At 44.3% G+C, this 18,341-nt stretch overlaps 2 protein-coding genes across 3 annotated transcripts in view; both read left to right on the forward strand.

Moving 5' to 3' along the window:
- Positions 1-14,230, forward strand: part of tent4b (terminal nucleotidyltransferase 4B) — a 31,396-nt gene extending 17,166 nt beyond the window's left edge. The window contains exons 3-12 of the mRNA XM_030377802.1: positions 437-483; positions 749-869; positions 1,372-1,479; positions 2,600-2,728; positions 4,276-4,489; positions 5,000-5,126; positions 6,577-6,680; positions 7,490-7,701; positions 9,924-10,088; positions 11,899-14,230. Of these exons, the coding sequence (XP_030233662.1) occupies positions 437-483; positions 749-869; positions 1,372-1,479; positions 2,600-2,728; positions 4,276-4,489; positions 5,000-5,126; positions 6,577-6,680; positions 7,490-7,701; positions 9,924-10,088; positions 11,899-12,045 (1,374 nt within the window). The 3' untranslated portion in view covers positions 12,046-14,230. The remainder of the gene's footprint in view (positions 1-436; positions 484-748; positions 870-1,371; positions 1,480-2,599; positions 2,729-4,275; positions 4,490-4,999; positions 5,127-6,576; positions 6,681-7,489; positions 7,702-9,923; positions 10,089-11,898) is intronic.
- Positions 14,231-14,365: 135 nt separating this feature from the next.
- The window catches only part of adcy7 (adenylate cyclase 7), a 55,884-nt gene continuing 51,908 nt past the window's right edge, over positions 14,366-18,341 (forward strand). The window contains exon 1 of one of the 2 annotated variants that reach the window (XM_030377798.1): positions 14,366-14,547. The gene's annotated coding sequence lies outside the window, so the exon portion shown is untranslated. The remainder of the gene's footprint in view (positions 14,548-18,341) is intronic. The other variant, XM_030377801.1, reaches the window with a different exon arrangement.

Here is an 18,341-nt window from a genome sequence, read left to right on the forward strand (position 1 = left end):
TGTACAGTACTGTATTAAAAATATAAAAAAATATATTTTACCAGATTAAATAAATAATAAAAAAAACGTATTTTTCAAAATAAGGCATTTCTGCAGTGCAAAAATCTGTTAAGTTTTCTCAATAGTGAAACTAAATAAAATAAATGGAATAAATAAGAAAATATATTTTTAAAAAAATATGTATTTCTTTTACATTATATTTAAAAAATTAAATCGCAGCCTTTTGCGGTTATACAATCGCAGAGGCTGATATCGCGATTGCGATTCGATTAATCGTGCAGCACTAGTTTACGGCGTGTGACTTGTTTGTTAGGTGTGCGGCTTGCATGCAGGCTTCTCTTGCACTTCAAGTGGGCAATGTTTGAATGACTTTTAAATAATGCACGGCCGTGAATGTGATTTAGACGTCTAAATTGTGTTTGTGCTTCTGTTCCAGGTCCAAGTGTTTGGGAGCTTCAGCACCGGTCTCTATCTGCCAACGAGGTACGCTGTCTTACTGTCAAAGTGCTGGTGGATCCCCACACCCCACACTAACCCACCTTCTAGGAATCCGGAACCTGGATTCCTAGAAAAGCTAGAGCCTCATCAAAGTGTGTGTGTGGGTGTGGGTGTGGGTGTGGGGGTGGATGGGTGGGTGGGTGTGGGTTTTTGGGAGTGTGTTTGATTCTGTGCTCACAAACAAAGGTTGTTGTTATCATGAGACGGGGCCGTTTTGACTGACGCCTCCTCTGACTCCGCCCCCTCACAGTGACATCGACCTGGTGGTCTTCGGGAAGTGGGGGTCCCTGCCCCTGCGGACCCTGGAGGACGCCCTGCGCAGGTGCAACGTAGCGGACGAGAACTCCATCAAAGTGCTGGACAAGGCCACGGTACGACTGGCCGCGATCCCCCGACCTGGTGCCGCAGTGACGGCCGCCATTTTGGATTTAGTTCTTCTCTATTGTCGCGATAGGAAGGGGAGTTTTAGGAGAGATTGTAATTTGCTCTTAAACTGCGATACAACACGGTTCGTTCGACATATATCCAACTTCCCCTTGACCCCATTAGGATGGTGATTTCTCAACGAAATTGCCTGCAGAACAAGCAAGTGAAACGTCAGTCTATATTGTTCTGTAGATCTGCGGCGCCCTTTGTCAGAAGAAGCTTCTCAGAAGATTTGTCACGGCAATTAGCCAATTACTGATTACACCCTGACTAAAAGCCCTTTGTTGCTTTGCTTTGGTTCTTCCGTCTGGGAAATGGTCTTGTATGTTTTCTACTAAGCTTGTTTTACGAATCTCTCCGAGGTGATGGTGTATTTTTGTTCTCATTCGATTTGCCGGTGAATGTGTTGGCGTGTCCTCTGATCTTCCACCTCTCCTGTCCTCCCAGGTCCCCATCATTAAACTGACGGACTCCTTGACCGAAGTCAAGGTAGACATCAGCTTCAACGTGCGCAGTGGGGTGAAAGCAGCCCAGCTCATAAAGGAATACAAAGAGGTACGCCCAGAGAGCTGCATGTGTGACATGAACATAAAATTGCATATTTTTTGTATTCAAAGCACGGGTGATCATTGGAATGGATGTAAGGGGCCCTTGTGCCCTGATGAAGGAATGCCATGTCACAACTCCTCGTCGGTGGGTTATACCGTGTTGGCCTAAGCTGCACCCCACTCTCACCTGAGTGAGAAAGCTTTTCTGGGAAAAGTGTGATGGAAAATCCACGGGATTTAGTCTTCAATAATTCAAGCTTTGGTTTCTTCAGTTTGTGCTATCCAGACACTTTAACTAGTGTTACCCAGTTCCCCTTTGTGGTTCACCTTTTACATTTGGAAACCGGTCACGAGGGAGAAGTGACCTTATCTACACGAGTGAAACTCTTTTATGTCAAAATTTCCCTCACATGATGTACGGACAATTGAATTGCGGTGAAGGGGCTGAAAGTGTTGAAAGGCTGTGTGAAACGGTATTCTTGGCGCATTCTGCTAGAGAAGAGACTGGTGTGTGCATGCATTAAATAGGTACATTTACTGCAACTATTGTGTGCTTATTTGCATTTAGAACATCTGGTGAAGATGTAATATCTCAAAGAAATCGAACCAAACAATCAGTCACTCACTAAACTCCAGAAGACTGATCCCTGGAAAAGGAGAGTTTTGCCTTGTCGGTACATGTTGGCATTGCCCTTTATATTAAGATGTTCATGTCGAAATGACATGAATCGCTGTCAGAACTAAAGGGTATGCATCAAGATTTATGCTCTTTTTTTTTTATGAAGCAACACTCCGGTTGCTTCCAAAAGGGGCCCAGTTGTGAGTGTGATCAGATCAGCCATGTCAAAACCTGCCCTTCCCTGTGACTTGGTGACATCACACCTGGGAGTGTCGACCTAGATGTAGGCTGGAACAGACCAGTCTACCAGCATACCCAGTGTACTGTACCAACTGGTAGACTCTCTCCTAGGGCTCGTAATTGCGAACCACTCTCACACCTGGAGGGTTGGGTCCTTTTAACATACCTCTTTGAATCCCATCTTTTCACAAACGTGCAGTCCTGCTTTGGCCCACCGGAGGTCGCTGTCCACACTGAACGAGTGCCTGTCTTGTGTTTGCTCCTGCAGAAGTTCCCTGCCCTGCCTTACCTGGTGCTGGTGCTGAAGCAGTTCCTGCTGCAGAGGGATCTGAACGAGGTCTTCACCGGCGGGATCGGCTCCTACAGCGTGTTCCTCATGGCGGTCAGCTTCCTGCAGGTCAGACATGCACCCCTCGGTCTGCTGTTAACTCCACCGAGCAAAGGCATTGCAAGAAGGTGGGGAGTTTAAATACTGGCGGATTAAAGACCAGCAGACGCATCACTGAACTACTCAGGCGGTGGGAGATAACAAGGGAGAAAGCGTCCCCCATTGCAATAAACCGGTTTACGAGCGTCTCCGGCGACGTTTGGGAAATAGGATTAACTTTCTATTTACAGTTCAAACCATTCTTCCTTTTCGGAAGCAATACAAAGCTTCGGTGCGTATTGTCAGTTGCTAACAATGGCAGTTAATTGCTTGATCCTATTCTTGCATTCCCATGCTCTGTTGTTTGTGTCGTGTCCATTCACAACTGGGGAGGATGAATTCTCCCAGGGTATTGTGTCCGGGCGGCCACATATTGACTGTGTTTAGTCAAGGTTTCATCCAGTATCCAAACACTCAAATCAAACACACCGCAGATCAACTTTGTATCTAGATGAAAGATCAAAATCGTTTTTGGCAGTAGGGTAATCAAGGGAGGTGGCTTGCATTTTGCATTCGGACCATCAGTGCTTATCTGGAAACATCGCAGGTCCTGGCACGTACTCTACCCTGTGACTCATTCCGCTTTCTTTGACCTGCTCCTGTTTTTTCCGGCCTCGATTACCTTCTAATTCATCGGTCGCTGCCAAGTGGTAATGAGCGTGTTGACTCCTGGCCTACCTTTTTCTGCGGGGATGTCATGATTTCCACAACCTCCACCTTCTCTATTTCCATGCTGTGTGTACTTAAGGCTTAGTTTTGATTTGAATGTCTCTTTGCATGCACCTCCAATACAGTGCTAGGGAATTTAGAGTCAATACTCTTGCACATGACCACTCAAACACGCGTCTATGTTTTGAATTTGGTAAGAAAGCACCTTTATTTTAACGTCAATGCACACACGTTGATAAGATCACAGGGGTGCATGTGGCTCAGGAGGTAGGTTGATAGTACGAGTGTCGTGGTGTCCCTGAGCAAGACACCTCACTCGGGCTGGGCGATTATTCAAATTTTTATCGCAATTTCGATTTTAGAGTCAAACGATCACAAAATTAACACAATCGTTATTTCCTTTTTAATTATTTTTAAATGTTTTATAGAAAGGGCAGAACACTTGGATACATACCAGTATATTATTTAAGATTGGAAAATTTTATTTTTCCTCTTTTTAAGGCGAAATTTCAAAGTTCTCAGTTAGAATAATAATAATCGGAGAGACATGCTGAATGAATACAACATGCTTTAAAACTCAAAAACAATCGTTTGAATAATCGTGATTTCATTATTGACCAAAAATAATCGTGATTAGGATTTTTCCCATAATCGGGCAGCCTTACACCTCACCCTAACTGCTCCCGACAAGCTGGCTGTCACCTTGCGTGGTTGACTCCGCCGTCGGTGTGTGAATGTGTGCATGAATGGGTGACTGTTAGGCAGTATCGTAAAGCGCCATTTCCCATTTAACACCCTGTGGTCCTCCACTCGCTGACATATGCTTCTGTTGTCGCTCTGACCCCCAGCTCCACTACCGCGAGGACGTCCGGAGTCCCAACACCAACATCGGGGTCCTGCTCATCGAGTTCTTCGAGCTCTATGGCCGCAACTTCAACTACCTGAAGACGGGCATCCGGATCAAAGACGGCGGCTGCTACGTGGCCAAAGACGAGATGCACAAGAACATGATGGACAGCTACCGGCCCTCCATGCTGTACATCGAGGACCCCCTGCAGCCAGGTAGGAGACGACTCCACACCCCCCTCGCTCTCTGGGCTTGAGTGGGAACTGTTCAGCCCTGCTTCACTGTGTTATCTTCGACAGAGGGGAGATGCTATGCCACGTACTGCAGTGGGTCATATAACTGAATAATAAAAGTCAAGAGAGTTAATTCATTGACCCTGCGTTCCAACACCCATGCTACCATAGTATTTAGTATGCCAGAAAAATAATTATGATGTAACAATATATAGTATGGGAGATGCAAATATGAAGTATAGCGAAAGTCGATGGTGGCACTACGGAAGCTGATCAGTGACATCACCTGTAGTATCCCAATTGTATGCATACTATGTGCAACAGTACATATTTTGTAAGGGTAGCTGCAGTACAAGTAAAAATGAAAAGTATTTAATTTGAATTGGAACGCAGCCTCAGTCTTCTCAGCCCTCTGAAGTTCATTCGTGGGGTTGAATTCACCGTACATGAACCTGGTGTCCCCCCCCTGACCGTGTCCCCTGCGTCCCGTAGACAATGACGTGGGCCGGAGCTCGTACGGAGCCATGCAGGTGAAGCAGGCCTTCGACTACGCCTACGTGGTCCTCAGCCACGCCATGTCGCCCATCGCCAAGTACTACCCCAACAACGAGTCGGAAAGGTGAGGATTCTCTCCCTCTTCTGCAGTGGGGCGGGGTTGGGGTGGAGCGGGGAGGGGGGGTTTAATCCTGTCAGAGTCCCAGGCTGGTGAGGTGGACTGATTCAGGCTATCCATGCTCCTGGACCTTTCTATGGCTTATATAAATATAAGTTAATGTAACCTTTTTTCCTTCTCTTTTGTCAAATAATTATTAAGAGAGATGAGTTTAAGGTATACATTTGCCTTCAGGGTCATTTTGTGTCTACGTTTCCAATTTCTGTGTTTTTGGTGTTATGAAAAGGATCTGGGGTTGACTTCAGATCTGAATTGCAAGAACAATATTAAGTCGACGTCGTCTTTAACAGTTGAATCGTCATGTCGGCAAAAATAGTGTGTAACAGCGGGAGAGAATCAGCTGAGTAAGAGGACACCGCATTGCTTGGCTCTAGAAGGAATAGCGTAGCTTGGTTCTAGGAGGTAAAGCCTAGGTTGGTTCTAGAAGAAAAAGCCTATAAATGACGCCATGCTTCTTTTGTGGGCGTTTGCTGTTATTTTTTGCCTTCAATTTATAACTTTATTGTTTGTTCGATAACCCCTTTGTGTACCAGTATTGGCACGATGCAATCAGTTTATTTTCCTAGTAGAGCACATTCTGAGCTGCCGGTCTAGAAGGTCACACAATGTCAGGGAAAAAATCGTCCAGAGTTTGCCAGCATTTTGAAAGCATTAAAGATGATTAAAAAACAACCTGCATACTGTCAACAGCAGCACTCGCCCGGTGAGAATGATCCTCTTTGTGGGTGTACGCTGCTCTGCTAAATTGAATGGCGCCACATGTGTTCTGTGTGCTGAAACTCAATTTTCACATGGGATTTTAATTTCTCATCTGTCAAACGCTGCTACGTTCTCTTTATCCGTGGGCTTCTGTCCTGATGGGATGGGATTTCTGTCTCCACAGAGACGCGACACCGTTTGATTTCAGAAATGTATTCCATTATTTGTGGTATATTATATTCGCCTGTATAGTAGCGTATACAAGGACAATCGTAGCCTATATTTTCTGTCAAATTGAATGCAGATGGTGATCTGAACGGATGTATGTTGTAAAAATACATTTTGTTTGTGGGGTAATTTAGCGGAGGCGCTGGGCCTTGCCTATAGACAGCTGTGGAAACCCTGATAGATCAGCTCATTATCGTCAAGTGTTAAAACGAACCAAAGGTCAAAAAAAGATATTGCAACATTGAGCTGCATACATTAATGAAAGATAGGTTACATAATTGGATGATCGGACGACAATGTACCCGGCCTGACCAATAAGATCCCACCATGCAAAATCGTCGTCAGGGACATCCTTCATAAAACCCAATAGAAGGTTTTTCATATTGGGGGGAAGTCTGTGTTTGTGATATGTCCGCTTAAGGGAGCCTGAACCCTAATGCCTTCTCCCCTCCGACCCCCCCCCTCCCAGCATCCTGGGACGGATCATCCGAGTGACCCAGGAGGTGGACGACTACAGGGACTGGATCAGTAAACAGTGGGGCCGTCCGCCCCAGAGTGAACCCGCCAACAACCGTAGGTCCCACATCTGCTACCAATCAAACCACCAACCCGCATGTCATTCCTAGAAAATAGGAGAGCGCCCATGTAGAAGTGCTTTTTTATTCTGCTGCCCTCTGCTGGGAAAGCTTTTGAGGGTAGGAGGAACCGATCGCTGCTGTTTAGTTGAGCCTGTTTAGAGCTTAGATTACACAGCAGGGTCCCAGTCGACTGCATCCGGTGTCTCCCTGGCACATTGCTCTGGTCGATGCCTTAGACGTTGCACATATTGTTATCGATCATACTGGGAACATAGGGTTACAGTCCATCTGACATATTTGGAACATTCCTGCAAAATGCATACAGTTCTTTGGTTTATTTTAGTAAATGTTTCTGTTTTACATTTGTTTGTTGACCTAAATCCCCTTTTTTTATATACATATATATACATTTCTTTACTGGGTTTATTATTGTTGTGCACCAAACACCAAGACAAATCCTTGTACGTGGTAAACTGACTGATGCTGATAGTGATTCTGATGGTGGTAGTGATTCTGATGGTGGTAGTGATTCTGATGGTGGTAGTGATTCTGATGGTGGTAGTGATTCTGATGGTGGTAGTGATTCTGATGGTGGTAGTGATTCTGATGGTGGTAGTGATTCTGATGGTGGTAGTGATTCTGATGGTGGTAGTGATTCTGATGGTGGTAGTGATTCTGATGGTGGTAATGATTCTGATGGTGGTAGTGATTCTGATGGTGGTAGTGATTCTGATGGTGGTAGTGATTCTGATGGTGATATTGTTTATGATTGTGACTTTGTTGTGATTGTGATCGTTGCCGTAGGAAACGATGTCATGCTGCTGGTGGAGCCCCAGCGGCTGGACGAGTGCAACAACAACGTCACAGAGGAGGAAGAGGAGGAGGAGGAGGAGGTGGTGGAGCTGCAGGACACGCCCGGCAGCAAGAGCTCCTCCAGCTCCTCGTCCCCGGCGCCCTCCATGTGCTCCTCGCCGCTCTGCATCTCCTCGTCCTCGTCCACCGTGTCCAGCGACGCGGTCAGTCCACATGCACACAGAGGGACACGCACACAGAGGGACACGCACACATACCAGACATGCAAACGGCGCGCTTTTTGGCGCGAGTCGCTTTTTTATCATACATTTTGGGGACCTGTGTGGTTCGTGTAGATCCGAAGAGTTTTTCTTTTTGGGGGGGGGGGGGGGGGGGGGTCGATCGGTGCGTCGATCGGTGCTCTGATTTTCTGATTGGATTGGATGCGCATGCGCACGGTAGAGCTTGGATCGGGCTCAGTAAATCAAGCCCGACCCCGAGCCCGTGCACGTTCTGTCCGAGCCCGGCCCGACCCGACACATTAACTGTAATTAGGAGCCCTAGCCCGATTCAACTCGACAATTATTTTAACATATATGTAACTTTGTACACATTTGTTACTAGGCTTACTCAGCTAAATATATATGTAAGGGATAATGTATAGAACGCCGGTCATTATCGGGAAAATAAGACCCGACAGGGCGAACAGTACACCGACGCGCAGCGGAGGCGTCTTGCTTCGCCCTGAAGGGGCTTATTTTCGCTAATGACCGGCGACGTTCTATACATGATCCCGCTTATTACACGGCTACTTGCCAAAACTAAAAAAATAACTTCACATGGTGCGCCTTTTTACAATTTATTCGTTACCAGCATTCATTCATCATTTTTTCACAATGTCTTGTTTTTAAAAGATTTATGATGACTTTATGCTCTGTAAGGTGACTTTGGGTGCCTTGTAAGGCGCCTCTAAAATAAATGTATTATTATTATTATTATTATTATTCGTAGTGTTGATCAGCAGAGCAATAATAAATTGTCCGCAAAGATGGTGACGTCACTTAGCAACGGAAGACACTGGGGTTAACAAGTCACCGGACTAGCTTCCAAAGTGAACGGAGCGTTCCACGGCATTGAGAAGACCTGTGTAATAAAGGCCTATTATATTTCTGTTTATGGCATAGATTTCTCCTCAGATTAGGCCAATAAACCAATGATACAAATAAAAATAAAAACGCTCGATCAAAGGCCCGGCCTGACCCGGCCCGAGGATAGTGGTGGGAAATATCGGAGAAGGATGCACTTATTGTACAGCAGGACGCAGGGTGCAAGTGCAGTTGGAAGTGGTCATCATGGCTAATATTAGAAGGCACGATTAAGGTGAATACAGTGAAGCATAACTTTCCACTGTCTGACTTTTTCAAAAGAATTTAGAAAAAAGGATGTGCTAAATGCACACTCTGCATTAAAGAAATTAATTATGCCAGCAGGGGTGTACATGCCCTGTATGCACACTGTAAGGCAGACATTCATCGGAGGAAAGTGACAACAACAATAAGTACACAAAGTGTTGCACAGCTTCTCCGAAACCCTCTTCCAGAAACCCCCTAAGCAGCAGATAAGATCAGGGACAGTGCCAGGCCTACACTGCCAGTACCTGTACCTGTGATCACATATCCAATGCAGAGGTGTGTGTTTGTGAAAATAAATTAACTTAGTTTAAAAAGTCACTTTAACTGAGTAACTAATATATTTTTTATCTTTCTAGGCATATAGCATATAGCATAGGCCTTCTCATGATAATAGGATATCATGCCGTCATATTTTTTCAGACTTCGGGTAGCTCTCTCTTTTTTTGTCATACATGTGTTTGCATCCCTGACATACACACACAGGGGCACGCACACATACACACACAGGGACATACAAGCACACGCGTGAACATACACGCATGAACATGCTTAAAGGGGACCTATAAACGTAGTTATAATGATTGATAGTCATGTTTAACCATGCACAAAAAACGATGTAGATTTACAGGAAACTCTTCCTCTCATCTGGGCGCTTTCAGCATTCTCTGTGAAACGCTCGGTTTCGTCCTTTTCCGCCCCCTCGCCCCCCTCCTGCCAACCCAACTCCGGTGTGATTGGTTACCTTCCTTGAAGCGCGCGTGCGGGCAGATTTGACCATGTGAACAAGTTAATCGCAAACGTTGTCCCGAGTGTTTAGCGCTCTGCACAGCCACCCCAGACTGTCCGCAGGGAATACGTCGAAATGCATGTCCGTCATTATTGGACACTTTAGTACGGTTAAACATGACTATCAATCATTATAACAACGTTTATAGGTCATAAAAGTCTAAAAAGCATAATAGGTCCCCTTTAACTGAACATAGTTCCATGTTGCCCAAAAACGTCCTTAAAGGTTATTTTGTGTCCTTCTCAAGGACTCGGACGGCACCCCGTGTAAAACGGCCAAGCAGCAGCAGCAGCAGCAGCAGCAGTCCGGCCGCGGGTCCAAAGCCCACCGGGACTCAACGCCCAGCGTGGCCAGCAGCCGGACACAGGGCCACTCTGCCTGCACTCCCACCGGGGGCGGCAAGGGGGGCAAGGTAGGCACGCCTGGAGCTCCTCCCCGGTCAGATCTGGCGATCTAACCGTATAACGTATATCATTTTTATAAAAATAGGACTTTATCCGTATCAATACCTTCTCAAAATATGTCTGGTTATAAGTGATTGTTCATTTTAGTTTTTTGGGGGGTTGTGCTAACTGGCCACTGCGGTCATCTGATGCTGAAGAATAAGATCTTGGGTCAGCCAGTCAGCCAGGAGTGGGAGGTGCCTGAGAACGAGGCATGAGCCTGAGATCAGGGGGGACCCTCTCATGGCTGCTGGCGCCACTACTGAGGTCATACTGGGAACAACTGTTGTATGACTGCAGTTATCAGAGTAGAGTAAGATGGAGGTTGGAGACCTCGATTTGTTCTTGACACACGCAACCTGCTGAAGGCTTGCTGCGTTTGTTAAAGGTTAAAGGCAGGATTAACGAATGACCTTTTGCTTAAATTGACCTTAAATCCTCTATTAAGAGGCCTGATCGATTATTCTTCCCCTTGAATTAGCCCTACATTCGTGGCTTTATGGTCGATATGTGCGCAGAACTGAGGCCCTATGCATATTGATTAAAGAGAGGTTTAAAGAGCTTCTTACGTGACTGTAAAAACAGGTAATAAGCAAGGTAAAATTATTTCTAAAATTATATTGGGATAGATGTAGAATTCGGATAAATACAAGTCTATGGCTGTTCTCGAGCTGGCTTGGTGGCTCCAATTCCTGGAGAAACTGCTAGTCAGAATCACCCTTTCTGAGGCCAGCGATATAATGCTAATCCATGTACAATGCTGATTTAATAACTCCTTTATGTCTACAGGCCTAGCATGCTAACAGTCATGAACAGTAAGCTTATGATCTGAAGGTCATAATTAAATGCTGGTCTATTACTCCAACATGCCTAGTAGCCTTATGCTGGATTTGTTAATGGGTTTATTATGTATGAAACAAGAATATAAGGAGAATATATTTGCACATCATTGCTTCCACCTGGAGAGAGCATTGCAGCCCCTGGCACGAAACACATTATAAGATGCTCTCCCATACTGTTTTGCTGAAAGAAAATGTCCAAAACCCTAGTCAAGCTCATTCTCTTGAGTCCAAAGTAAATTGACCATCTTATTCAGACGGACATGATTGTGTCTTGGTTGGTGTCTGAGTAAAGTCTGCTCAAAGTGAAGTTGCTTCCATGTAATTCCATTGTAATCCCACTGACCTTTTGCGGGAAAGCTTTCATGCTAATCCTGACCTATAGAGATTCATAGGCTGCACAAACAGGCTTCTAAACAGGCACCAGTTGAATATATATGATCTTTAATCAACAATGAATCAATATATACAGTCATCATCTCTCTATGTTGGGTTGAGGCAATGTCATTCCAATTCATCAATGTTTCTCCATAGTAGAAGAACGCAGAGCCGACCGAGATCAGTTTGCGTGATGTAGGGCTGTGAGATTAATCAAAATGTTGATTGCGATTTCGATTTTTTGGGTCAAACGATCTCCGAACTAATATAATCAAGTTCAAATGTATTTTATCTTTTATAAATTTGAATAAATATGAATTGAATGAAATTTCGTATTTTCTATTTTAACATTTTGTGTGTTTTAAGGGGGGATTTTTCAAGTTCTGTTACAAAGTGTTTTTTTTGGAGAGAAATGCTGAAGAAATGCATGTTGTAATCGTGACTTCAATATTGACCAAAATAATTGTGATTCAGGGATATTTTCCCATAATCAAGCAGCCCTAGCAGGAAGGTGTGTGTGTTCCCAGTTCTGAACCGCGCCTTCTGTCTGTTCCCTCCTCAGACCCGGCCGTCCCGCTCCCATAAGGCCGACCAGCAGAGCTCGTCCTCAGGGGGGAAGAGCCATCAGGGCAACAAGCCACACCACCAGGGCAACGGCAAGAAGAGGAAAAATGTGAGGGAGTCCACCCAGGAGGACCCTTGCAGATAGTGGGTGGCCGCGGCGTGCCCGTGCTCCCCCCTCTGCTAAGGACCCCAGGGACGGGACTCGTCCTACTTCTGCTGCCAGACTCCAGCCTTGGGAGGTTCTTGGTGTAGAATCTCTGTCTTACACTCAAGATTTTTTTGCCGGGCACACGCAAGCGTTTTATAGCAGGAACAAAAAAAAGAACAAAAAAATAAATAATTATAGGAAATGGGGCTTCGGTTCTTGGACCCGGATTGAATCATGAAGGATATTTGCGTGTTAGCCGCTGTCGTCAGGCTTCTCGTGGAGGGGTTTCTACCCCGCAGGCGGCGCTCACTGGAACTGTCTTATTGCCCCCTTGTGTACGGGAGGACAAATGGCAGGTGTCGAGGGTCTGCCATGGAGTACAAAGCCTGGGGCTGGAGGCAACACCGCTTCTCAGCGAGAACGATACATTTACAAATTGATGGAAAAGACTAAAAATGTTGAAGAACGGGAGGAAACCCAAACAAAAAAAATGTACACTGATTTCCTTTTTTTATGGTGACCCTTAAAAAATGCAATCCATTACGAGTGAGGAAATAACTTATGCATGACAGTTCTCTTTTGCTGGTGGTTGGTCTGTTTTTTGTTATGTCTCGACAGATTATACAGAGATTTTTACAAAAAAAATACATAAAAAGGTTAAAAATGCCATTGCAAAAAAAAACGGACAAAACCAAAAAAACAATCATAAATTGTTTCCTATTCTCTTTTTACCAGATATAACAGTTTGAGACGTGTAGACGTGTACTTTCCCCTCCTAGCTGTTCTTTATGGGAGGCCAAGGAGCTGGGTTCTGGGACTCATTGCCAACATACATCATCAGCATCAGTCTACTCACTCCGAGCACGGTGGCGCTAGCGGTTAGCCTACTGAACACCTACTGAATACATGTCACTACGGATGGCTGGATGGAGATTAATCCTGTGTACCGATAGCACAGCCGTGCTAGTTAAGAGCCTAGAGTATAGGTATAAATTAGTAAGGGGGTGACGATGGTTTTTATGGCAAAAATCAAATCCTACACTTGAAGAAAAGAAAACCCACTCTTGTTAGCAATCAATCTGTGGGAGGTAATTCGTTGGCTTAGTGATTTACCTTCTACAAAAATCATTTTATTTCTTAAATTTATTTATTTTTTTATTATATGGACATAGTATGGATAAGATGTGTATTAACTTTGGAGCCTGTATCTTTTGTGTCCTTATGTTTAGCTAGGAAGAGATATTGGGGGGGGAAATACAATTTATCAGGTACAGTTAAAATGTCACGGTTATGTCATTTCATTGCCTTTTTTTCTTTCGGTAATAGTTGAGTGACCAAGTTACCTAGAAATTATATGAGACCATTTTTGCAAGTCGGAAAGTGTAATGTGTTACATGGCTGGGGTGTTAAATTCAAAGGGAGTTTCGATTATAATTTTTTTGTTTTGTTTTGTTTATTGAAATTAATCCCGCCTTGGGGGACCCCCTGATGTTTTGCAGTTCTGCAAGTAACCTGTAGATGGGGTTATCGCTCAAGTCTTATCCTTACAGAGTTGGCGCTCGTATACTGCATTTGGACGGCCCCCCACCTATGGGTGACTTGAAGGAATAGCCCACTATCAATTGAAAACCATATGTAGAACACCCGGTCAGTGACATGCTTGCATTGGGAAATATCGAATAAGCACACGGCAGCCGCTTGGATGTTTTTTTCCAACACCAAACGCAACAGCTCTCTACCACACACAGATTACCAGCAATAACATTTCTGCAGTCACTTGACCCTCAACACTATTTAACGTCCGCCACAACCCATGATGATATTAAAAGAGCACGGCCCTTGCAGAAACACAACCGCTACAGTTTGAATCACAACTCCAAACATTTTACGCGTTTTTTGATAGGACGACTCTTGTCCAAGTGAATAAATCTACGTGTTTGATGTTGAACCATTCATTGATGTCGCCCGTCGCATTTCCAGACGCCTTCTCCAAATGCAGTATATAAGTGCTTGTCTGAAAACGGCGGACAACAGAATGTAAACGTGTCAGTAGTGCCATCGGAATAATGTCCATCGACCCTCCTCACTGCAGGTTCTTCTCACTAAACTGTGCTCATCCCAAACGTCATTTCTCTGCAGCTATTACAGTACATGCAATAAAAACCACAGTACAACTAAACAGTCCGAAGTGTCGGTTTCTTGGTGTTTGGGAAAGAGCTCTTCCGACTCTACACAGGTGGGCGGACACGCTGGCACTTCTTCACGCACACCACGAGGAGAAGAATGAACACGCTTTCCGCTTTCCGCGTTGTAACGCAGAGGTGCGCCGCCAGAGCGCACGCAGCAACGCTTTGAGAGGCGCGCTGCCAGAGCGCACGAAGTGACGCCTGGAGAGGACTGCCGTAGCCACGCGTGAAGCGGCGCGTTGAGACAGAGGAAGCGATCTATTGAATATCCTGCTTTAATGTCATCTATTAATCATGCACGTCGACGAATGAGGTGAGTTCTCCCCTGCCGTTTATTTCTACTTAGGATTATTGTTATAAAGTGTCGTTTCGTCCATTAAGTGAACACATCCATCCGAAATGTTTAGGTAGCATCATATATCTGTTGGATGGGTTCGAAACGGGCTGAACTATGCAGGCTAAAGAATTCGGAACGTTAAAGTTCCGCGTAACGAAACGTTCGAGGCGAGGTTCGGGTTTTAGGGTGCATTTTCTACTGTGTTTCTGGGGTCGGTCGGTGCAAATGCGAGGTAGGCTGACTGGTGTCAAATTTGGGGCTTTCTTCACTTCACTTTATTAAAACATGTTTCAGTATATGTTCCGGATGCTCAGGAGACCTTTTCTTTCACGTCGATCAACTTCTGCCCATGGTCCGGGCAGACTGGTGACCAGAATGACTGCTCCACGTTGTGATGCATGAGGCTATAACCTTACTCCATGGACTGACACTTGGCATGTTCTAGCTGTAGCTTTGGAGAGACCATTCCACCCTTTTTTGGATAAAGTAGCTTTTTTTGTCGCCTACTTTTGAGTACATTGACTTTCGCGTTAGTCCGCGACTGTCAGCTAAAATGTGTTTTTATTCACTAATGCCAGAGAACAGCTCCGTTTCTCCATCCCATAACATGCGCATCGCATTCCCTTCTGATTGCCTGTTGATTCCCTTGGCCATCAAACATTTCAGTTGCAAATTGCTCAAGGGAAATGGAAAATGTGCCGGAAAGACCTATAGGCCTACTATTTTATATATATTTGAAGTAATTCTGTTCAAGTTTAGCAGGATAAACCCTACTCTGCGGTATTTGCATGCGCAAATTAGTGCTTCTGAAGGGAATGCAGCCTGCAAACGGTGTCTCAACGAGGTGTCGTAAGCTTTGCTTTTGCTTCCATCAATTGTTGAGAATTTTCCATCTGTACACACGCATTACACAGGTGATCGCATATGTGAGCGTGGGTGTGATCAGCATTCGGTTGGTTACATCACTTTTACCATTTCATTCCTACCTCAGTGAAAATCATTCCAAATCTCATTATTTGTTTTTGCGTCCCTCGGACCCTGTGGTCAAAGCATGTCAACACGAACTGTCATGGCACATTTAGAACTGTGACAGAGATGCAAACATGAAAGTGAGTCAAACCGTCAGATTTGTCTTGTATTGCGAGTTTTTGTGTGCATCTGTGTGTGTATCAATTGGAATACATTGGCCCTACTGTCAGTTGAACGAATCATGGTTGGAGGCAGCTTTCATCGGGGGCCAAACCATGGTCATGGATCAGCAGATTTGTGCAATGTTTTTGTGTTTGGCAGACTTTTGTAGCTGACCAGTAGGGCAGTCCCTAACTATTTTTTTTCGAATTTAGTGTGTTTTGTTCTCTCTGTTTGTTCATTGAATATGATTAAAACTAACTGATTTATCAATAGTAAAAAACAAAAACTGAAGCCCTTTGAGAACTCATAAGTGGGCCAAAAGCAATGCTATGTTTTGTCTTTACTGAGACTCACCTCCAAATCGACATCTTAACTGTCCAATTTACTTAAGTCCAAAAGTTCAAGTGGAACTGCTTATACAGCAAATACTTAAGTATTATGTAGCCAAGCGACGTTCAGAAATCGGTGTTCAACAACCAGCTGAACCCAACAAATTGAAAACTATATTCATTGGCAAATTATATATTTGGTATGATTGACAAATTTCATACTTGTCAAACCCCTCAAAATAACTCTCCCAAAGGGCAAATCCTAAAGCCACTTCAAAGGTCTGTTGATGTGCAATCATCAGTTGTGTCTTTGTGTCAGCTTAGGTGTTGATTTGTTTTATGGATTTTACAGTTAGAGAGAGAGAGAGAGAGAGAGAGAGAGAGAGAGAGAGAGAGAGAGAGAGAGAGAGAGAGAGAGAGAGAGAGAGAGAGAGAGAGAGAGAGAGAGAGAGAGAGAGAGAGAGAGAGAGAGAGAGAGAGAGAGAGAGCGAGAGCGAGAGCGCGCGCCTCCATGAGCTGAAGTAATGCCATGGTGCTTCACAAGTGTCATTGGTGTTTTGGGTTGCATCCCTTAACAACCGGTTCCAGGTTGCAGCTTTAATTTTCCATCACGTCATCCATACATGAAGAAATATGTACTGGGATGAGTTTGAACGTATTTTAGATGCATGCAAATAATGATTAGGCCTATGACGTCAACTATATACCAAATTATAAACGTTAGGTGTGGGAAATTGACTGTAAATCCTGGACAATATTGTCAGCCGATTCTCTTATCAATGGGAAATTAAATTACAAATATTATTCTTTTTTTAATTGAAAGGGAGTTTTTTTTAATAATGAAACTAACAACGTATTAGGCTGAAATTAAATACTTTTTTTGAATGCCGTGAACAACATCTGCTGAATGATCACAGTGGCTTTTATTCTGGTAACTGAAGCTCTCTGGGGAACTCCCCAGTGAGCCTACCAGCCTGCAATATAAAGCTGCAAGTTCCTGATTCTGCATTCAACACCAGGTTTCATGTAAGGCTTCACAATTGGGACAAAAAGGACAAGTGATTATTTTGCCTGATGTTATGATTGAGTGTCCATTGCAATTAACATTCATGGATTCAATTTATTTTTTGTGGCCTTTAGTGTTGAAAAATAATCATAAGTACCAGATTGTTGTTTTTATCACATTCTTTCCTTTTTTTGTAGTTGTAGTCAAATAATTGTGACCCTTCACTATAAGCAAATAACAGGGGCCAAATTAAAAATTCCAATTACTATGCAATCAATTGTGCAGCCCTCATGTAGTAAACATCAAAACACGGACACCTCCCACCTCCATCATTGGTTCCTTTCCTAACTGACTGTAGATATCCAGAAATGGATGCCAACTCAAATTCGGATGTTATTATTCAGAGACACTGGGTTTTTTCAGATTTCTCTTGCACACAATATTCAATGCTGAAAGGTATTGGTCATTGCCATTCCATTGAATAGCCAAGAAATGAACCTCACCCTGTATTCTGTGTTTACCCTTGTGCTTTTCTCATTGTCTTTTTACACTCTCTGTTACTTTGGAAATGCTGGTCAAAAGTATTAACTCCCTTGCTTCATAGGATAAAGCATAGAGACTTTCACATTCTTTCCAGAATACGAGGTTTCAATATGAATGACTTTGTTTTGCTCGGATGCAGCAGCACCAACTGTACTCGGACGCGTCGGTCGTTTAAGCTGCTCTCTCTGCGGTGGTGTCAGGTTCATCAAGAGAACGTTTCACTGGAGGGACCAGGGAGCATCCTGTGCCAATCCCAGAACACACACAGAGGGCTAATCGGGCTCATTAACTCCGTCTCCATGCCTCAGCCTTACTAATCCTCTGATTTCCTGACCTCCGTCAAACACCTCGTTCGATGCATGTGCTCCCCTGTTCCCTCTCTCTTCCTTGCCTTCCACCTCACCTCTTTCCATTCAGCTTCACTTCTGTACGTCTCTATGTTCTGAGTCAGCGCTGTATCCAGTTCCACGAGGTCAGACGTTTGGTTGTGTCCTGACTTCAATGGACCTGCCATCTGTAACAGCTGCACCGTTGTTGGTGACATAAGTGTCTCACGACAACGCAAGACGTCTCGATTTCGGCTCTTCTTTGTGTACCTAGTGGTTGATTAGGTAACGGTAAACAACCGATGTTATTGGGCGAAGGCGCTCGTTCGGTAACCTCACTCTAAGTACCTCAACCTAGTTTAACAATTCAATGGTGGGCAAAGGTTCCCGATCCATATGGTATACAACCCTTTTTACATCGTACTCTACCTGCGA

Source organism: Gadus morhua, chromosome 14 (assembly GCF_902167405.1).
Source record: "Gadus morhua chromosome 14, gadMor3.0, whole genome shotgun sequence".
NCBI lineage: Eukaryota > Metazoa > Chordata > Actinopteri > Gadiformes > Gadidae > Gadus > Gadus morhua.